This window comes from Globicephala melas, chromosome 9 (genome assembly GCF_963455315.2).
Source record: "Globicephala melas chromosome 9, mGloMel1.2, whole genome shotgun sequence".
In the NCBI taxonomy this organism is placed as follows: Eukaryota; Metazoa; Chordata; class Mammalia; order Artiodactyla; family Delphinidae; genus Globicephala; species Globicephala melas.
The window spans coordinates 31575376-31598580 of NC_083322.1; the positions used below are offsets into that span (position 1 = coordinate 31575376).

The 23205-nt window shown below is 40.8% G+C and overlaps 1 protein-coding gene across 5 annotated transcripts in view; it reads left to right on the forward strand.

Moving 5' to 3' along the window:
* Nucleotides 1–23205, forward strand: part of CTTNBP2 (cortactin binding protein 2) — a 443818-nt gene that overhangs the window by 383747 nt on the left and 36866 nt on the right. For all 5 annotated transcript variants that reach the window (XM_070046323.1, XM_070046322.1, XM_030857645.3 and 2 more), the window contains 4 exons: nt 8566–8683; nt 12067–12342; nt 14964–15059; nt 16270–16349. In XM_070046323.1, the coding sequence (XP_069902424.1) occupies nt 8566–8683; nt 12067–12342; nt 14964–15059; nt 16270–16349 (570 nt within the window). The remainder of the gene's footprint in view (nt 1–8565; nt 8684–12066; nt 12343–14963; nt 15060–16269; nt 16350–23205) is intronic.

Genomic DNA, 23205 nt, shown 5'->3' on the forward strand with positions numbered 1-23205 from the left:
GCGCACTGCGAGGAAGAGTGGCCCCCGCTCGCCGCAACTAGAGAAAGCCCACGCACAGAAACGAAGACCCAACACAGCCAAAAATAAATAAATAAATAAAATTAAAAAAAAAAAAAAGATAGAATGTGGATTTAAGCATGCTGAATTTAATTCTGGGATATGTTCAACCAGATGGAGATATCTGGAAATAGCTAGAAATGTGCATTTGGAGCTCTTGGTTGGGTAACTTCCTGTTGTTATGATCTAGAGCAGAAGCTGTTCATTTTGGACTTTGGGGTTTTTTTTTAGTGAGAAAAAGGCATGATTCAGTTCAACGTGGAGGTATTGCTTGCTAGTAGTAGTTTACTCCTATTTTATCCTTAAAAGAAAAAACCTACAGAAATTCTGTGAACTTGATATATATATATTGGTTTGAATGGAAGGCAATGACATTTGACATAAAAGTGTTTGGAAGACAAAGATGGAAAATATGAAGGCTTAAATTTGAAAATGCATAGTTAATCTAAGACAGTGAATCTCATTTGATGGAGGAAAGGTACATGGAAGGGGTAGTTCTCAACTTACTTCCCCCTTCAAGAAAATCTGAGGATAATGCAAGAGGTTACTGACAGCGGTAGGTTGTTCATGCACTCAACCTGAAGGCAAGAAAAAACAAAGGCAAAACAAAAAACAAAACCTGAGCATCACTGATCTAGAATGTTCAGCCACTGACCCTCTGATGCTGGGCAGAGAGAGGAGCCCACTCTCCAGGGTGAGTTACCCTGCAAGGGTGGGGGGCTTGCATTGCCACTCAACTCCTTCATTATGAACTCCTCATAAGTCCTGGTGTTTTTAGAGCCGAGGATGGCGTCTTCATGGCTTCCCAGGCCCCTGGCAACGTGGATGCTCTGTCATCGTTGAGTAAAGGGAAATAGGATTTCTTTCTCACGTGTAATATGACTCTCTCTGTATTCTCTTATGTTAAGAAGCTTAAGATAAATTTTGAACAAGAAGAGAGAGATTTTAGAAAGTGAACGTGACTGACCACATCCACACACTGCAAAGAAAAATAATAAATTAAAATAATAGATTTTTTTTTTTGCCCTGGAGTAGATATGTCATCTTCCAGGCTAACCTCTTCATTTTATGGTTAGGATATTTAAACCCTGGAGGGATTAATAGATAGAAGTTGGAAATGAAGCCCAGAATGCCTGGTTTCGTTACTTGTGCGGCCTGCCTTCCTAGTCAGTCATGGGTATTGCAAAATATTTTTCATCCTTTGCCTAATACAGTGTTTATATCCTGGCTGACTCCATAGAGGTAATCCATTCACAACTAAGTTGCTAAGACCAGTTTTCTGAAAAAGTAAATGACAGTTCTGAGTTAATCATTGTGTGGGTGAAGAGATTCTACACTGAACACAAGTAGAGCTTAAAAGGTGTATGTTTTTTTTCTCTTTGCAATAGCATATATGTGTCCAATCCGCATAAGGTAGTAGTACCCTTGTTACCCAAGAAGATGACTTCAGTTTCCATGTGTTTTTCAATGTAAAAAAAAAAGTGGGATTTCAGAGCTTGAAGACACATAGCTCATCTAGTCCAGCTGCCTTGCCTTGCAGATGAAAAAATTAAGTTTTGGGAAATAGTGTAACTAATTCCCCAAGGTCAATTCATAGAAGACCAGATTCCCAAATCAGTCCTTTTTCCACTAGGTTCTTGGTCTTTTTCCCAATGTTTAAGCAATTTATGCAAATCACCATTTAGTGTTTGGTAACAAGAGTAGCTCTCTCTAAAGCTGGTCTGTGACTGCTCCGAAGTTGAACTCATCACTGAGGATAAACTTGTTTTCATCACTTAGGGTGAGTGGATAGAAGAGTTTCTTAGTGAAACTCTGTGTTCTGTCATGAGAACTCTGACATGTCAAGTTCCTGCCGCAGAAATAGGTTAGGGAGAGTGTCTGGATTTGAGCGGCTAGTTGTTGAAGCTCTCGTTCAAACAGATTCTTTATTTGGCGGATTATGTGTTTTGAGTAGATGATAATTCTAGCTTACGTATTGCCCAAGCCAGTGGCTTCCTGTCACTCATGCTCTTACTCAGCCTTTCTGGGTTGTTTAACATGTTGACTCTAATGCAGACTCCTCCTCAGCTTCTAGAACACTGCTCCTTCCTTGCTTCCCTTCTGAATTTGATGACCAGGCTTTCTCTTTGTTTTTCTGGTTTTTCTCTTTCGTTTTTTAACCCTCAGCAACTCCCATGCTCCTTCCTAGCTGCCTAGTCCTATTTTTTTTTTTTTTTTGCTGTACTCGGGCCTCTCACTTGCTGCGGCCTCTCCCGTTGCGGAGCACAGGCTCCGGACGCGCAGGCTCAGCGGCCATGGCTCACGGGCCCAGCCGCTCTGCGGCATGTGGGATCCTCCTGGACCGGGGCATGAACCCACGTCCCCTGCATCGGCAGGTGGACTCTCAACCACTGCGCCACCAGGGAAGCCCCTGCTTAGTCCTATTTTTAAGAGTTTATCCAGTCTTTCAGCGTTAACTGTGGCTTCTACAGTAACTCTTCCCAAACCCAGATCTCACACCTGGCTTTTTACCTGTCTTCCAGACATTTATTTCCACCATCCTAGAGGTCATCTCTAGGCAGTCCCACAGTCCTCTGGTCAGGCAGTGGCCTTCTTGTTGCCATCTTTACGCCATCCTCACAGTGTGTAGGAACTGTGGACTGATGGATGCATTTTTACCTCTTAGCCAGGCGAGTGTCAGGCATTCCCTCCCACCCTCCAGCATCCATCTGACTGGATAGTCTGGATGTGGTATGTGTCTTAAGCACAGAGGCCCACATGGAGCCCCAGGATTTAGATTTTCTCTCCCTAGGTCATGGCTGCAAAGAGAAAAAAAAATGATAGGAGTCCCTAAATGTCTTCCTTGTCACAGAGTTGGGTACCTGGCTAGGAGAAGACAAAGACAGGATAACCTGTGATGTTGGACCAAGTCTTTGGGACTAGATGATAAATAGAAATCTGTGCTTTTGATTCTGCATGATAATTTTTTTCCCTTAATTTTTATAAAATTATTTTCGAAAAGGTCAGAGTGTGTGTAGATAAAGGGAAAGCTATTTTTTAAAACTCTCATTCCAGAGTGTTCAGTGCAGAGTATTGCATCCTTGCTTAATTTGAACAGCAATGACTCACAGAATCCTAAAGGATTCTCACATAAACTTGGCCAACCAGAGTTTTGCTCCACCCCTCACCCAAGACATACACTTTCTGGTGTTTTCCACTAACACCTTTCATGGGTCTGGTTTCGACCCTTTTCCTCCTTTTGCTCTCTACTTTCCCTCTTGAATGATCTTTTTGGTCTCCAGAATATAATCTATAGAGATTCCAGAATCTTCTCTCTAGCCCACCTAACCATGTCCTGAGTCCATTCAGGAAGGTCTTATCCAGGACACCCACGGTTTTACAGGGCATCTCCTTGATAACCCAGTTGGCCCAGTACAGTCCTTGTTTATGCCCATCATCCCAATGTAACCATTAACAGTGTCCCTTTTTACTCTTAAAAGTGTCCCAGTTTAGCCAATTATATGGTACCCCTAGTGATGACCATATTCATGTTTACTTCCACCAAACAGCTCCATGAGGATGCATGCCTGGGCTCCCGTGTTTAGGCTGCATCTCTTGTTCCTCCTCTCAACCCACTGACATCACCTGACATTTGTGTTTATTGCTCCATCTTCCTAAGATAATGAATTCAAATGATTGATAAAACTCTAGATTTTATTCCCTTATAAATGAACATGTAAACAAAGGGATGGCTGTTTTTTTAAATGTCCCTTGGGGAGCCCTCGTCATGGGCTGTCTGGACTTGTGTAGGCCCTGCTGTGATCTCTTCATCTCCAGTCTCTCCAGCTCCTTTACAGTGTCTTGAGAGGGGCCTTCCCAACAGGAAGTTGGTCATGTAACTTACCTTTCGTCTTTACAAGGAGAAGTGACCTTTCAGTCGCTTCAAGGATAAGTGCCAGATGTTTACGTGACAGACAAGTCCCGTCCAGATCTGGCCTCAGCCTCTCTCCACAAGCACACTTGTCTCCTTTCCTCATGCACTCTCTGCTCTGACCCTGCACTGCTGGCTGTTGTGTAGACATCCTGTGCTGTCTCTTCTCTCCCTGCCTTTGCATCTGCTCTTCTCATTACCTCAAATGGCCTCTTCTGTCCTGACCCCTCCCTGCCTGGAAAACATCTCAGCTTAGGTCTTGGCTTCCAGGAGTTCATTGGTCCCCAGAGCACCTCTTCACACTTCACTTAGGGAGCTTGTTCTTTACTGTGATTATTTGTATGCCTCCCTCCCTTTCCATCTCCTCCAAAAAATCACTTTTCATCGTTGTATATATTGTGCTCAGCAGTCTCTGGCCCACAAGTACTAAATGTTTGTTGAATCAGTGAGTGAATGGGCTATTTTATGAGAGTTCTGTCTTAACTGGTCTCCTTTCTGTCACTCTCTTTTTCTGTATGTCTTCCAAATGTACCAGTTGGTTTTCAGAACTGAGCTGATCATGGTGTTTCCTACCCGAACATATCCTCATGCCTCCAGAAAGACATTGAGGCTCCCTAGCACTCAGCCCTTCACAGCTGACGCTAGCTGTCTTCATCTCACCCCTGAGTCTGCCTGCTTCCTCATACTGTTATTTCCCATTGTGATAGCCTCCATCTCCCCTGCCCTGCAAAACAGTGAGCACACCCACACCCCAAGTTGTTCCCAGCACGTGTGCCAGACCCTACCTGTGCATTTGCAGACTGCTTTCCCTCCCACTTCCTTTGCCCGGTGTCAGACCCTCAGCTCCCTGTCCTGACTAGGATCTTATCTCTAGCTCTTTGGACTTGGGGTTTCAGCTTATTCTCCCTGGCACTGGTACGTTGCTTCGCAGCTCTTAAAGGGCCCTGGCAGAGGTGGTTCATTGTCCCTCAACATCTTTTCTACCCTCTTCTACAATAACGGGCCTCTCAGAGTTCAGCTGGGCTCTTGACCACCCAAATAAAGACTGCGTTCTCCAGCCTCCGTAGCAGGTGACCATGGACACCTACCTAAGTTCTGGTGATTGGGATGTGAGTGGAAGCAGAAGTTGAAGCCTAAGCCACTGCTTTCTGAAGTCTCTGCTCTAGGGAATTCCCTGGTGGTCCAGTGGTTAGGGCTCCACGCTTTCACTGCTGAGGGCCCGGGTTCGATCCCTGGTCGGGGAACTTAGATGCCTCAGCTGTGCGGCGTGACCAAAAATAATAATAAATTAAAAAATAAAGTCTCTGCTCTAGCACATGTATCTGTATCATAGTTAACAGCACTTTGATTTAGACCCATTCATCTAGACCTCTTGCTCTGCATCCCTTGGAACAGCCTGCCCAGTTTAGGTTCCCTGAGAATCCATTTCCAGAAGAAGCAACTAGCATCACAGCAAGTGTTCTCTTCACTCGAAGCCCACCCTTCAAGGAGAGAGCTTAGATTCTTTGCTCTGCCTTTCCCACCTCCTCCCCCTCCCCTTAGTAGAACTTTCTCCTCACTTCAATAGCCCCCTCTTCTGGGCACATTTTCCCCGTGGCTCTTGACTATGCTTTGCGTTTCTGCTGGAGAAGCAGAAACTGTTACCATCTTCGTCGTCACAACCCTGGGCTCTAACACAGCGCCCGGCACAGAGGTGCTTAGTATCTCTTTCATAAAGTTGTGAGGATGTGTGAGCACTAAATACTTGTGCTGTGTTGGAACGGTGCCTAGAGCTTAGTGTGTGCTCCAGTAGTTACTGTAGCTGCTGGTGTTGTTCAGTGTCAGTTGGGTAAAGTTTTCATCTTCTTTGTGTTCCCCACGGAGCCCAGCATAGTGCTGTGGAACTCACAGCTGTGACCCTGTTTGGATACGCGTTATCCTGCTATCTTGCCAACATTTCTTGCTTCCTTATAGAGAAAGCTACTGCTTATGTTATTGCCTACTGACCTACCTGAGTGTAATAAAAATTATACACAACCCACTTTATAGGTCAGACTTTAAAGACTCTTGCAGATTTTGATTGCATCTTTTATCATTTCTGTTTGTAATTTGAAGTACCATCACCTAGAATTATGACGTTTGCTGATGTGCTGTAATTCCTCACCACTTACCTGAATATTTGGGCTGTGTTCTAACTGGTGATGATTATGTTGATTATAACAAAAACAGCAGCTAATAAATATTGAGAACGTTTTGCGTGCCAAGAATGTAAAAGCTTTTTACCCATCTTTTCATTTAAGTCATGTAACAGCCCTATGAAATACAGATATTTGAGACACAGATATGGAAACTGAGCAGGAAAAGGTTAAATGATTTACCAAAATTCGTAGATAAAACCATTTATATTGGCAGGGACCTCCCCCACCCCCCGGTCTGTTTTGGCTCTTACCTGCTTTTGCTGCAAGTACTAACTTGTGTAATAAATGTATTATTTTTATCTCTTATCATCTGGGAATTCATAGAGTTTAATGCTCAGATTGCATTCTACTTAAATCTTTCATTAGAGTTAATTTTATTAAATATTTTATACATTTATTGATTTTGTACAAATTAGTAATAACAGTTGGACAAAAAATTTATGTATTTGACTTAGTTTTCAGTTCATTTCTTGGCTTAGTGATTGTTTTTAAACCTGAACCCCAGACCAGTGAAAGCTAGACTTTGATTACAATTGTTAGAGAAGATCCCTCCAACTTGAGCAGTGAGAAACCAACGTCCAAGCCAGTCCCTTTGCAGAAGACAGATTTTCTTGATTCAAAGGTCCTCTGGCTCGGCGGCTCCATTGTGCAGGTACCAAGGCCTAGTTTCCCATCCCCCCAGCATCCAAAAAGATTCCCTATATTGGCTTTGTCCTCAAACCAGCACTGGCTTCCTGTTCCAATTTCACTTAACTGGTGGTCTCAGCTTACTCTTTTTCTTTCTGACGCGTAGGGATTTCCTGTATTTCCTTGTGAACTCATGATTTAAAATATATTTTGGGGCCAATATGAAGCAACTGGAACTCAAGTATACTCCTGGTGGGAGTAGAAATTGGTATAGCCACTTTTGAAAGCTCTTTGCAGTCTATACTTGTACAGAACATGTGCATACCCCATGACCCAGAAGACCAAGTCTGTACATATACCCAACAGAAATATGTACATGTGTCCGCCAAAGGACACGTACCAGAAAGTCTATAGTAGAACCCAAATGTCCACCAACAAGAAAATAGATGAGTAAATTATGGTATACCCATATGATAGAATACCACCCAGTAATTTTTAAAAAGAACGAATTGAATTATAACTGTTCCTAACACATGGATGAATTTTACAGACATTATGTTGAATGAAAAGAAGCCAAATATAAAAGTGTATCTGTAATATGGTTCCATTTATATAAAATTCATCAATAGGCTAAGTCAATCTCTGATCTTAGAAATCACAGTAGTAGCTGCCTTTGGGGGGAGAAGGGGAGGGGCTAGTGATTGAAATGGAACATTAAGGAGGCTTCCGGAGTGCTCCTTACACAAGTATGTTCACTTTGTGATAATTCTTCAAGCTGCACACTTACTTGTGTACTTTTCTATATGGATATTATACATCAGTAAGAAAGACATATGTTTTACAAAACAGAAAAAAAGTGTTTTACAGCACAATTAGAGAAAGCTGTTCAGACTGCGTAGTTTACTGTGTTGTCAGAAGTGGAAGTCAGCCCTTTCATGGTTTCTGGTTTATTCAGTTTTGTGCTGACTGTGGTGGGAAATCAACAGACAAATCATGAAGTGGTAGAAGTTGAAATAGCAGAGTTCCTTGATAAATGTCCTGATGTAATATCCTGCCGTGCAGTTCCTTATTTGAAAATGTTTGCATATAAATTGCCTACCACTTTGAATTGAAAAATTTTGGAAAACTGCGACCTTTCAGTTCATAGGTTAGTGATATTTTTTAAATGGAGATTTCCTGGAGCAACACAAGAAAAAACTGAAAAAGAGAGGGCACCTAACTTCAATATCTATTGAGAATGTTTTTCTAAAACTTCAGTCAACATGGTGTTCACACCTATTTCTCAAATAAATAAAGTAAGACAGTGTAAGATCTCAAATATATATGTGCTTACAAGGACTCTGGGACAGACTTGTTACAATTGGAGCCCAGCCCTTGCATGACCAGGAAAGCAGTGCCTGACCGATAGCAAGGTGCATCTGGTTGTAGCAGAAGTCTTTTTGCTTTATATTTCCAAATTACAGCAAAAGGATACTGTCTGCTGAAGTCTTTTTTCCTTAATTTCACTCTGCAAACTGAGTGATTAGTAAGCTAATTTTTTTCTCCTGAAACCTAAGAGGCTGTTCTGTGGAGCAGTGTTTCGATCCTGTGAATCACATGTAAATGAAGCACTGTTTGCTTTTCATTTGGAGACAGTGTTTAGATTAATCTGTGTATTTGGGTTGCTGGGAAAGAAAGAAGCTTTCTGGCTGAGAATTCCCGATTTGCTTGCTACAGGCAACTGAATTTTCCCTTGGAGTTTTCGCTTGAGTTTATTCACTTGGATGTGAGGTAATGGAGTTCGTGTCTTTACAGAACTGCCTACAAGTCTTGTGTAGGCATGGAGGGCTGGAGCCAGAAAAAAGAGATAAGTGTAATCGGACTGCACATGATGTCGCCACTGATGACTGCAAGCACCTGCTGGAGAATCTGAGTGAGTGCCCTTTGCAGCTGCATTACTCATGCTACGTCCACACTGCTGGGGCCTCTAGGACTGTGGGAAAGATATTAATGCAACTACAGTTTTCTCACTCTCTTCTTAACCTTCTTTGAACCTTAGCTGCTACAAAAACACTTAGTTGGTTATAAATGGGGTAATTATATTTTTCCACATAGAATGGCTTTTTACAGAATTAATTGTTATTGAAATAATGCTAGGTCTTCCTTGTATTTGACTGACGTTGGACAGCTTTTAAATAATTATTGCTCTTTTCTTCTGACTTAGATTGTCTTTCTAGGCATGAGGCTAGGAAGCTATGAGAAATCATGGCCGTCTAGTGTGCTATTAGCCGATCATACGAATGTAGGCAGGCAGGTCAGTTATCTCTCAATGTCTGGTTGCCTACCTGTCTAGGAAGATAACTGATGATCTTTTGGGTCCCTTCCATCTTTAAGAGTATATACTTCTGAACATTATGAAAAGTTCACTTGTGGGTTTATGAATATGGAGTGCTAGATCAGATGAAATATTGTGACCTCTTATATCAGGATTATCACTCAGTCCATCCAGCCAGCCAGCTGTATCAGTAGTTGGACTTGAGCTTACATTCTAACATTGAGTCAGAAAGTGAACAATAAACATAAGCAATAATTCATTGTATGGTATGTGAGATGGTAATACGTGCTATGGAAAAGACTAAGAGGGATGGAGAGTGAGCGGGTGGGTTTCAGTTTTTAAAACGATAGACAGGGTAGCCTCACTGATAAGACATCTGAGCAAACACTTGGAGGCGAGGAAGGGGCAGCTCTGTAGATCTCTCAGGTAAGAACTTTCCAGGCAGAGCATCAAGTGGACAGAGGCCCTAACAGGTAGGAGCATATCTGTTGTGTCTGAGGAACCGCAAGCAGGTCAGAGTGACTGTGTTATAACGAGTGAGGGGAGAAAAGTAGGAAAACAGGTCAGAGAAGTTGCAGGAGGGGATGGGAATTGAGCCTGATCTAATTGGAATTTGTAGGCCATTGTTGGGACTTAAGGTAACCATTTCAGTGTTTGAGCTTACGAGTGACGGGACCTGGTGTACATTTTTTTTTAAAGAATTTTTGTCATTTTTTAATTCAGGAACATTGTAAGTATTCCTACCCTGTAAAAAAAAAAAAAAAAGACATTTGTTAGCTGTCATTTTATTTTATTTTTTTAGCTATCTCATTTTAAATTTTGCTTTTATCAACTTAGTAAACATAAGTGAGCTTCTAAATAACACAACATTGTAAGTCAACTATACGCCAATAAAAAGTTTTTTAAAATAACTATTAAGAAAAGATAACATCAAAGAAATCTCATACTAATTGTAAAAGGCCAACCCTGGCAATGTTCCTAATTAAGAATGGTGTACGTTTTAATGGTATCTCTGGCTGCTTTGTCAAAAAAAAAAAGACAAAACTAGGCAGTCACAGGCCTAATGTTAGGCCATTAATGTAGTGTTCCAGGTGAGAGCCAGTAATGACAGCTCAGTTCAGGATTGTAGTAAATGAGGACGTTTCGGTTCTGGATGTAGCCAAAGATGAGCCAACACAACTTTCTGATGGGTTGGGTGTGAGGTATGAGAGAGGGGATTCATGGATAATTCCAGGGTTTTCAGTCTGAACAACTGGCAGGATGGCCACAACTGGCAGGATGGCATTGCCATCAGCTGTCTAGGGGAAGGCTGTGGGTGAAGCAGATTTTGCTAACGAAGGTTAGGAGTTATGTTCTGAATTATGAATTTGAGATGTCTGCGCATCTATGTAGGAGATGTCAAGTCAGCAAGAATTCTGGAGTGAGTATGAGCTGGATTTATAAATCTGAGAGTCAGCTGTCTAGAGATGCTACTTAAAGTCATGGGACTGTATGAGGTCTCGAAGGCAGTGAACACAGATAGAAAAACTAAGAGAAACAAGCCTTGCAAGACTCTCATTAAGAAATCTAGAAGAAGGGGAGGGACCAGCAAAGGAACAACATTGGAGGGTGACCAATGAGGTGTGAGGAAATCCAGGAGGAGTGTATCAGAGAGCAGAGAGATTAGCTGTGTCACAAGCTGCTAAGTAACATGAAGACCAAAAATAAAATCTAGTAGGTGGTCAGTTCATGGAAAAAAGTCAGTTTAAGAAGAAGATCATAAAAATATTTTTAAACATTTCATTTTCATTTAAAACACACCAGGTAATTCTTTCATCAGCGTTTAGGTGAAGCTCTTTATATTGATGTGGTTCTGCTGATTGAAGTGCCGCGTATCCTTATTTGAACAAACCACGTCTTTAATGCTTTGTCTGTGGTTTCTGTTGTTTGAGGACGTAAACATATTTATGAAGCAAACTAAAGGCAGTATCTGTCTAGAGATAATTAATTTTTTTCTAATTTTATGTGGTTGTCTCATCCATATCTCACTAAAAACTTGTTTATAGCAGCTCCTCTGTTCAGTCTCAAACGTGTTCTGATTTTCATAGGAATAGTAACTCATTTCATCAGTATGTGGAATATTTAATTTACTAATTACAGTAATGAGTTCAACAGACATAGAAGATTTGGGATTAAACACAAGTGGCTCTTGGTAAGCATATAATTCAGTTCATGAAAACAAGTACATGGGGAGCTATCCACCTGGGAGGGGGCCCCAGTCCGCTGGTGTCACAGAGAGATTGGAAAGATCATTTTAAAAGCTTCTACTGCACTGTTCACCAGTTATCAAGTACTTACTAGTTCTTGTGAGATAGTGTGTTAACAGATAATGTGTTAAACAAATAGTGTGTTAAATCCCTTGCAAACATGAGTTCATTTATTCTTCATAGCATCTCAATTGTACGTTCCTTCCATTTTATGGAGGAAATTGGGGCATAGAGAGATCAAGGCCATTTACCAAGTACACATGGCTAAGTAGAAAGCTGACCCTGAGGCCCAGCCCAAGGTCTGTATGAGTCTGAAACCACTGTCCTAAGCACACTGACCTACGCAGCTGTAACCTGCCTTCTTCATGATGTTATCAATGAAGGTGAGGAGAAAAGGTGATATAGAGAGGTCAAGAGAGGGCTCTAGTTTTCTCAGATGCTTTTTGAAAGAATTTGAGAACCTTGCTGAAGGGAAAGAATCAAGGAAGTAGAACTGGCCAAAGAGACAAGGAAAGATAAACAGTTCAAGCAACATGGTTCCAAAGAAACTGTGAAGAGATTGGGAGACTAAAATTTACTCCAGCAGACGAATATTCAATTGATGATATTTAAAAAAGGATAGCTGCCCTTTGCTTTGTTTTTAAAATGTTTATATCTGTTTGTTTTATGTAAGATTTTTGCTGGTTTTTATCCTGTCAGGATTTTTTTCCCCTAATTCTTTCATTCTTCCAACAGATGCTCTTAAAATACCCTTAAGGATTTCAGTGGGTGAGATTCAACCAGGCAACTACGGTGCCGACGATTTTGAATGTGAAAACACAATATGTGCTTTAAATATTCGCAAACAGACATCATGGGATGATTTTTCAAAAGCAGTGAGTCAAGCTCTGACAAATCATTTCCAAGCAATCTCTTCTGATGGATGGTGGAGTCTGGAAGACGTGACGTTTAATAGCACCACTGACTCTAGCATTGGCCTCGGTGCAAGCAGCGTGCGATCCATCACGTTAGGTATCAGCAGTCCAGCAATGAAGGGAAAGTTAAATTTCTGGGTTTATTTACATTCATGGGCTCCCTAACCTGATACGCAGCTCACTGACTAAATACATTCAAAGCTCACTTGTGGCAGCTGCTGGTGCTGAAAAACTTGAGTATTCATAATGCAACCATTACATAATGTTGCCTGTTGGTATAAAAATGCTTTTATGCCTCAAATAATATCCAGAGAGTAAAGAACATGAAAGCCCTTGATGAGGCTTTGTGATTGCACTTGCTATTTTGATAAATGCAAGAAACTAACCACATTGCAGCTGCTTTGCTAATACACAAGCTCTGAACACAGCTCCAAGTTTGTACTTGGACTGTGCCAGAGATGCAGTAGTGTATGAACACCTTACCTTTGGATGGGAGTCCTAATAAAGTCTAGAGTTAGAAGAGGCACTTTAATGAAGATAGAGTCAAAGCTCCCACTTGGGATGAGTCAGGGTGATACCTGGTTGTTTCTGTTTGATAGGACTCCAAAGAACTTCAAAAGATAAGATTTGCTTTCTGGTAAACATAGTAAGTGTGCTATAAATGTTAGTTGTCCCTGGTTAGTTTCTTTCCTGTCGAGCTAAGACATCTATGGGGAACCTCCTGTGATGGCAGGGCTGTGCTGGGAGCTTTATTTATATACAGACCTTAGGGAGTCCTTACAGCAGGCTCATTTACAGATAACTGGTTACAAGTTAACTTGCCTGAGGTCACACAGTCAGGACTCAGATTCCAGCCTGTCTTATAGGAAAGCCTGTGTATTTTCCATAGCACCAGGTTGCAAAAGAATAGTCAAGATTGAGGGAAGGGCAATTTTCACCATGCGATTAATGTATCAGCTTATTATATCAGAAAGTATTTTATTTTGTTCACACATATATGCTAAATCACTTTCAAAACATATATTACCAATAGGTTTTAAAGCAAATTATTCACAACTTAATTTTATGGATCACTGTTATTATCATAAAATAATTATTACAGAAGAATTATTATATAATTTTAGAAGTGCATTAAAAAAATAAGTCATAAATGATTCTCAGGAACACATTTGCCCAGAAAGTGCAGTATTATTTAAGGTGTGGTTCTGCCCAGGGGTCAAATAAACGAAGTCCTCATGGCTATGTTTTGAATGAAATGGCCCTCCACCCTCAGCCCTCATCCACCTGATCTGGAAACTGGGGAAGGCAAATGGGTATTCACCAGCATCAGATCCAGGTACTTCTGTGTGCAGTGGGTGCTAAGGCCTGACCGTTCCGGTGTTCATTCTTGTCCCAGAGGTGCGGGGCACCCAAGAAGCATTTCAGATCTAAAAATCATTGAGTTTTGTGGGTAAAGGCTTTTGTTTAGTACCTGGCTGTGGCCACTTGATAACTGGTAGTTACAGGCATACCTCAGGGATATCGCGGGTTCAGTTCCAGACCACCGCAATAAACAGAATGCCCCAGTAAAGCGAGTCACATGTATTGGTTTCTCAGTGCATATAAACGTTATTTATAATGTATTGCAGTCTATTAAGTGTACAATAGCATTGTCTAAAAAACTATGTACATACCTGAATTTAAAAACTTTTTTTGCTAAAAAATGCTAACTATCATCTGAGCCTTCGGCAAGTCATAATCTTTTTGCAATAGTAACATCAGAGATCACTGATCACAGATCACCGTAACAAATATAATAATAACGAAAACGTTTGAAATATTGTGAGAATTACCAAAATGTTAAACACAGGCACAAAGTGAGAAAATGCTGTTGGAAAAATGGCGCTGATAGACTTGTTCCATGCAGGGTCAAGAGCTTTCAGTTTGTAAATAACACAAGCTCTGCAGTGGGCAATAAAGCAAAGCACAATAAAAGGAAGCATGCCTGCACACCACTGTTATTATGTATGTATATAAGTAACTTTATTGATAACCTCAACTGGATTAAAGGGACCAAGGGCAACAGAGAAGCAGTGAGTTACAGGTAGGGTATGCACGTGTGTTGGAGGTGTGCTGAGAATAGGTATTTGAGAATTGATCTGTGGAAGGAAGAGATGGAAACAAGTACTGAGGACTAATGCCTCCCCAGAGTGGACACTTATGAATTGGGACCCTTTTTTGAGCAAGAGTGAGCAGGGGGCCCAGACTGTGAAAAGGTTTGCTTTATTCTGAGCCCCTGAAGTTAACTGTTTTTACTAGAATCCAAAAGTTTGTTGGAAACTGGGGCAAGGACCAGATCGTAAAGGACCTGTTATCTCATCCAAAGTGCTTGGGCTTTGTGAAACAAGCACTGGAAGAACCATGAAAGGTTATGATCTGCTTTGTCCTTGAAAACTTCACCCTGGACATGTTTGGTTGTATTTTCACCAGGTTTCTTTCAATCCCTTGTAAGAACAGCTTTGGAGAAGGCTGTAGCTTGAAGGTCTCCTCTTGACCATCCACAAAAATTGTACGAGGGAGTTAACCCTTTGTGTGACCCTTTCCATAGTCTGTCTGTGTCTCTGACAGTCTAAGCTCTGGAGTCCTTTGGGGTCTCACAGGAGATCGTTCATTGACTCTTATAAGAAGAATTACTTTTAAGCTTCTCTTGATATTTCATTTTATTTTTTTTTGAACTAGGAAATGTGCCGTGGTCAGCAGGTCAGAGCTTCACCCAGTCCCCGTGGGACTTTATGAGAACGAATAAAGCAGAGCAGGTCACTGCGCTTTTGTCAGGTAAGGGTGTTCCAGACTGAGGTGATGTTGGGAGACTTTGCATCGTGAGTGTTTCACAGCACAGGCTCTGAATCTGCATGGTTTTGTCCTGTGTCCTCAGGCCACACATGTGTGACTCCCACTACTAAGTAATTAGATGTTTTTTGAAATGTTTAAGAAGAGGAAAATCAAAAGCCATGTTTCTGATACCTGTGGTGACGTCTGTCCTGATCATTGATTGCTGAGATTCTGATTGCATTTCTCTTTAGGAACAAATTGATGTGCTTATAAGAGAGTGACAGATACCATGTTAAGAGCAGTGTCTTTTATTGCTGTCAAGTCCATGTGATTATTAGGGTACAGGCTAATTTCAGTGAGCATCTACTCTGTGCTAGGCTCTGTTGTTTACAGCACAGTGCAAGTATAAATTCCTGTAATCCTTACAGCAGCCCAATTAAGATACGTATTTATGTTTATCCTCATCTCATGTACAAGGAAATTGAGGCCCAGAGAGATTGATTTTCTTGTCTGAGTACATAAAGCTAGTGCGTAGCATAGAAATTCTCAGTTTCTCAGCCCTTAACTCTAAAAGGCTACTGATCTCATCATGCATTTCCCAGACTTGGGAATGGAGCTTTTAAAAATTCAGTTTGAACGAATAAAGTTCTATTTTATTGCTTGAATGATACTTAAGTTTAAAAAAAGTGTGAGACCATTCCAGAAAATTCCTTCAGGCTGAAACACCATATTGAGAGAGTGGCTGAACACGGAAGGGGTTCGGGGGCAGGGGACAGAGTTTGGGAATGCACCCGTACATTAACACTGGCAAGGCTAGAACTTTCTGAGGATTGGGATTATCTCTGATGACATTTGCTTATAAACAGTAAAATATTGAATCCAGCAATCAGAGCAAATACAAGCTATAGTTTTGGAGCCCGGATCTGAATGCCCTGGTAGTGATTGACAGGAGATGGGTGGGCTCCCCGGGGGAAGGTAGGGGCAGCTGGGGAGCTCTTGGGAGGCCAGCAGCAGGGGCTGTCAGTCAATACAAAGTGTTACAGTATTTTCACGATGGTAAAGGCACACTGGTGCCTCTTGACTAAATGTCAGCTCTGCCTACATAAGTCAATAAACATGTTGTATCTTTTATGATAGGCTCTTTTATGTTTTGATCATTTATACAGTTCACAAGAAGAGCCCATTTTTCCTTCCGTTTGCTTCTTTCTCACAGGGCCGCAGGAAGGCTGCCTCAGTAGCGTGACCTATGCCTCTATGATCCCTCTGCAGATGCTACAGAACTACCTCAGGCTGGTAGGTGGACCTGCCAAGTAGGGTCTTACACTGCCAGCCCTGACACGCACTCTGTGCTCTGACCTCATGACTTTCCTGAACAGCCCCCTCCCTGGACAACTGCTGGTACCTTCCTTCTCGATTTCTGTCACAGTCATCCAGGTGTCCATTGCCAGGACCCAGACAGTACCTGTGACCTGCCAAGTGCTTTAATTTGGGCAGGAGGAGGGTGCCTTCCCCTAACAAGGACTTGACATCAAGTAATTGATCATCAATATGGAAGAGAATGACTATAGATTTCAAGATGCCTGGCTGTGAACTTTTATAATTTAAAATTGAGTAAATATGCTAGCATTAGTTAGTGTATTAATTTGGCCACTTCAGCAGAAACAATTATAGCATAAACAGCATAGAAGTTTATTTTTCTCAAACACAGCAAGTCCCAGCAGATGAGGAACCCAGGGAGGAGGAAGGCTCAGGGTGAGCCCTGTGGGTCTTACCACCTTCCCTCTCCAGGGCTGCTACCCCTGGGCGTCATGTGTGTGGTTTTGGTCAGACAGTCACCACTCCTGCTCTCAGGTTCCAGCCTGAGGGAGGAGAGCCAGGAGGGCAAGTTCCTTCCTTTCAGAGGAGCCATACACACCTTTACTGCCCACATCCCGTTGACCAGAATTTAGACACTTGTCCACACCTGGGAGTGTGGTCTTGCTGGGCAGCCATGCACCAAGCTAAAAGACGTAGTTCTGTTATTAAAAGGAAGGAGGAGAATATGATTATCAGGAGAGAGTAGTAAATTCTAGATACAAAATGGGTAAATTCAACGCTTTGCATTTGTCCAGTACTTATTACATGGCAGGCAATATGAGGTAGAAAACACCATCCATTTTATAGATGAGGAACTTGAAGCAGAGAGGTAAGATAACGTGCTCAAGGCCACAGAGCCAGTGAGAGAGAAAGCCAGGATTGTGCAAGTCCCTGACACACATGTGTGTCTCTGTGTGTGAGACACATCTAAAACTAATATTGAAGGTATAAAACATTAAGTAAACAATCATTTTGCCTTAATTTGGAAAGCTTTTTAAAAAATGAATGGGTTTGACCTTTTACAAACGTTGTTTCTATTAACTGTGAATTGATGTCTTTGTTCCTGATATAAAGAAGTTTTCAAAATTATTCGGTTGATCTCGGGAGGCTCACCGTTGGGACTGACCTTTGTAAAAGCAGCCACAGCAGCATAAAACATTCAGAGGCTTTGCAGTTTAGGAAAGATGGTGTCTTCTAAATCGGATACATTCACTCTTTTTTTTGCTTTTGCAATTTGCTTCCTTCTTGAAGCATCACAGTAAGCCTGAACGTTACATAGAAATGGGAAGGAGAGCTGTCTTATTCCTTTGCTTCAGTGAAGGCTGAAGTTGTGTGACCAACTGGTTTTCAGGAATGTGAGCCTAGGCTTTCAGTAGAATCAGCTGGTAGAATCAGGGCTTTTCACTTACCTGTTTAGATGATAAAATGACTAGAAAGGTGATGCAGCTGATTACAACCGCACCTTAGCCTTGACTGAGTAGGTCTGCCAAATGAAATGTCTGCTAGTCACGCTGTATACGGCACATTCCAAGTACATTTGTGTGTGTGCGCCTCGTAAGGCAGAAAACAGTTTAGCTCCCGATGACCAGCAAACCAGAGGCTAAATTAACTCAGCTGTGAGTTCTATTGTCAATGTAATGAGCATACACAAAGGGCTTTTTAAAATCCAACAATTAACCCTTGCATGCAGATAATGAAAATTTGTCACTCATTAGCAATCACTTTAAAGTGATTCAGGCAATAATAACACAGAATTGTTGTGACTGTTTCTTCTTCCATACAAGATTATAAACCCCTTATGGAGGTCAACCGTGTGAGATGCATTTTTGTATTCGGTTTAGTTATTTAATTCCGTTGTTTGACACCTGTTTGTCGAGAGCCTCCTAAACGCAAGCAGTGTTTTAGAAACTTAGAGGACATAGCTGTGTATAAGATGCATTCCCTGACCTCATGGAGCTTACATTCTAGTGGGGGGAGACAGATAAAAAACAAATGAATAAATACATCTGTAATGTGATACCCAGTACTAATTATAAGTATAAAGAGCAATAAAGCAGATAAGGAGGTAAAGAGCTAATGGAAGGGGTGGCAGAAAGCTTTTGAATGGAGTTGTTAGGAAAAACCTTCCTATAATGATACGTAAACAGAAAGCTAGATGAAGTGAAGGTTGTAGCCTTGCGGGGGGGGGGTGTTTGAAGCAGAGGGAACAGCTGGTACAAAAGTGTCTAGACTGGCAAGGAGGTCTGAGAGGTGACCAGAAGCCAGATCATGCAGGACCAAGGTGGGAATTTTGAATTTTATTCCAGTTATGATAGGAAGCCACTGGGTAGGACTTGAGCTAGAGTGACATATCCACCCGGTGCCACAGTAACTATAGTCATACTGATGTGTCTTTGAATTGTTGAAAATCTGTATGATAGATATGCAGACCTAGTAATACCCGACTTTTATTGAGTATTTATTGCAGGCATACCTCATTTTATTGCACTTCACTTTATCACACTTCATAGGCACTGCATTTTTATTTTTTCAACAAATTGAAAGTTTGTTGGCAATTCTGTGTAGAGCAAATCTGTTGGTGCCATTTTTTCCACCAGCATTTGCTCACTTCGTGTCTCTGTGTCATATTTTGGTAATTCTCCCAATATTTCAAACTTTTTCATTATTATTATATTAGTTGTCATCGATCTGTGGTCAGTGACCATTGATATTACTACTACCACTCACTGAAGGCTCAGATGATGGTTAGCATTTTTTAGCAATAAACTATTTTTTAATTAAGGTATGTACATTGTTTTTTAAACAATGCTATAGCACACTTAATAGACCACAGTGTAGTATAAACATAAACATAACCTTTAAATGCACTGGAAACCAAAATAGTCATGTGACTCACTTTATAGCGATACTCACTTTATTGCAGTGGTCTGGAACCAGACCTGCAGTGTCTCCGAGATATGCCTGTATATGCCAAGCTCTCTTCTAAGTATATAGATTGTCTCATTTAAACATGCTATGAGGTAGCTGCTTATACCAGTTACTCCCATTTTACAGGTGAGTAAACCAAGACTCAGAGTAATTTGCCCAAGGTCCTCAGCAAGAAAGTGGTAAAGTCTAAGGAATCGAACCTAGGCTGTCTTCTATTCTCATGCGTGTTACCAGAGTTTATGCAAGTTATTAACCTATTGGTTAAGGCATAGTTGTAGTAAGCAGTTTTTACTAGGTGTGTAAATGTGCTAAATAAAATGCATGTATTAAAGCCCTTATGCAGGAAACCAAACGCAGTGAAACCTTTAAATCAGGCTTTTTGGTTTTGTTTAAATGATGTTAATTTTAAATACTTTCATTGAATAGTTACATAATACAAGTGAATTTTAAGTCTCCATCCTTGAGATAATAGGAGACATTTAACTTAATTGAGTTTGAATCACTAATAACATTATAATAGTTGAACTTTTTATTAACTCAAACTTTTCTCTTAGCCAGTTCGCAACTTTTATTAGCTTATTAATAACCCTGTAATTTAATAATTCAATGAATGTGAATAATTATTATATTTAGAAAAATACATGAGATCACCCTGATCTGAGCTCTATTTTTTTTTTACATCTTTATTGGAATATATTTGCTTTACAATGGTGTGTTACTTTATGCTCTATAACAAACTGAATCAGCTATACATATACATATATCCCCATATCTCGTCCCTTTTGCATCTTCCTCTCACCCTCCCTATCGCACCCATTAGGTTGTCACAGAGCACCGAGCTCATCTCCCTGTGCTATGTGGCTGCTTCCCACTAGCTATCTATTTTTACATTTGGTAGAGTATATATGTCCATGCCACCCTCTCACTTCGTCCCAGCTAACCCTTCCCCTTCCCCGTGTCCTCAAGTCCACTCTTATGTCTGTGTCTTTCTTTATTCCTGTCCTGCCCCTAAGTTCTTCAGAACCATTTTCTTTCTTTTTTTTTTTTTAGATTCCATATATGTGTGTTAGCATATCGCATTTGTTTTTCTCTTTGTGACTTGCTTCATTCTGTATGACAGTCTCTAGGTCCATCCACCTCACTACAAATAACTCCATCTCCTCTTTTTTTTTTTTTTTTTTTTGCGGTATGCGGGCCTCCCACCGCCGTGGCCCGCCCCCACGCAGCTGTGGAGCACAGGCTCCTGACGCGCAGGCCCAGATCCCCCCGGACCAGGGCACGAACCTGCGTCCCCCGCATCGGCAGGCGGACTCCCAACCACTGCGCCACCAGGGAAGCCCCGTTTTTTTTTTAACATCTTAGTTGGAGTATAATTGCTTTACAATGGTGTGTTAATTTCTGCTTTACTTCATTCTGTATGACAGACTTTAGGTCCATCCACCTCACTATAAATAACTCAATTTCGTTTCTTTTTATGGCTGAGTAATATTCCGTTGTATACATGTGCCACATCTTTATCTTTTCATATCTCAATGGACACTTAGGTTGCTTCCATGTCCTGGCTCTTGTAAATAGAGCTGCAGTGAAAATTGTGGTACATGACTCTTTTTGAATTATGGTTTTCTCAGGGTATATGCCCAGTAGTGGGATTGCTGGATCATGTGGTAGTTTTATTTTTAATTTTTTAAGGAACCTCCATGCTATTCTCCATAGTGGCTATATCATTTCACATTCCTACCAACAGTGCAAGAGGGTTCCTTTTTCTCCACACTCTCTCCAGCATTTATTGTTTATAGATTTTTTGATGATGGCCATTCTGACTGGTGTGAGGTGATACCTCATTGTAGCTTTGATTTGCATTTCGCTAATGATTAGTGATGTTGAACATTGTTTCATGTGTTTGTTGACAATCTGTATATCTTCTTTGGAGAAATGTCTGTTTAGGTCTTCTGCCCATTTTTGGATTGGGTTGTTTGCTTTTTTGATATTGAGCTGCATAAGCTGCTTGTAAATTTTGGAGATTAATCCTTTGTCAGTTGCTTCATTTGCAAATATTTTCTCCCAGTCTGAGGGCTGTCTTTTCGTCTTCTTTATGTTTTTCTTTGCTGTGCAAAAGCTTTTAAGTTTCATTAGGTCCCATTTGTTTGTTCTCGTTTTTATTTCCAGTTCTTGAGGAAGTGGGTCAAAAAGGATCTTCCTGTGATTTATGTCACAGAGTGTTCTGCCTATGTTTTCCTCTAAGAGATTTATAGTCTCTGGCCTTACATTTAGGTTTTTAATCCATTTTGAGTTTATTTTTGTGTGTGGTGTTAGGGAGTGTTCTAATTTCATTCTCTTACTCGTAGCTGTCCAGTTTTCCCAGCACCACTTATTGAAAAGCCTGTTGTTCTCCATGGTATATTCTTGCCGCCTTTAGCAAAGATAAGGTGACCATATGTGCATGGGTTGACCTTTGGGCTTTCTATTCTATTCCATTGATCTATGTGTCTGTTTTTGTGCCAGTACCATAGTGTCTTGATTACTGTAGCGTTGTAGTATAGTCTGAAGTCTGGGAGCCTGATTCCTCCAGCTCCGTTTTTCTTTCTCAAGGTTGCTTTAGCAATTCGGGGTCTTTTGTGTTTCCATACAAATTGTGAAATTTTTTGTTCTAGTTCTGTGAAAAATGCCATTGGTAGTTTGATAGGAATTGCATTGAATCTGTGGATTGCTTTGGGTAGTATAATCAGTTTCACAATGTTGATTCTTCCAATCCAAGAACATGGTGTATCTCTCCATCTATTTGTATCATCTTTAATTTCTTTCATCAGTGTCTTATAATTTTCTGCATACAGGTCTTTTGTCTCCTTAGATAGGTTTATTCCTAGATATTTTATTCTTTTTATTGCAGTGGTAAATGGGAGTGTTTCCTTGATTTCACTTTCAGATATTTCATCATTAGTGTATAGGAATGCAAGAGATTTCTGTGCATTAATTTTGTATCCTGCAACTTTACCAAATTCATTGATTAGCTCTAGTAGTTTTCTGGTGGCATCTTTAGGATTCTCTATGTATAGTATCATGTTATCTGCAAACAATGACGGTTTTACTTCTTCTTTTCCAATTTGGATTCCTTTTATTTCTTTTTCTTCTCTGACTGCCGTGGCTAGGACTTCCAAAACTATGTTGAATAATAGTGTTGAGAGTGGCCATCCTTGTCTCGTTCCTGATTTTAGAGGAAATGCTTTCAGTTATTCACCATTGAGAAGGATGTTTGCTGTGGGTTTGTCATATATGGCCTTTATTATGTTGAGGTAAGTTCCCTCTGTGCCTACTTTCTGGAGGGTTTTTATCATAAATGGGTGTTGAATTATGTCGAAAGCTTTCTCTGCATCTATTGAGATGATCATATGATTTTTCTGTTTCAGTTTGTTAATATGGTGTATCACATTGTTTGATATGCATATATTGAGAATCCTTGCATCTCTGGGATAAACCCCACTTGATCATGGTGTATGATCCTTTGGTGTGATGTTGGATTCTGTTTGCTAGTATTGTGTTGAGGATTTTTGCATCTGTGTTCTTTAGTGATATTGGCCTGTAGTTTTCTTTTTTTTGTGGCATCTTTGTCTGGTTTTGGTATCAGGGTTATTATGGCCTCATAGAATGAGTTTGGGAGTATTCCTCCCTTTGCTGTATTTTGGACAAGTTTGAGAAGGATAGGTGTTAGCTCTTCTCTAAATGTTTGATAGAATTCGCCCGTGAAGCCATTGGTCCTGGGCTTCTGTTTGTTGGAAGATTTTTAATCACTGTTTCAATTTCAGTGCTTGTGATTGGTCTCTTCATGTTTTCTCTTTCTTCCTGGTTCAGTCTTGGAAGGTTATACCTT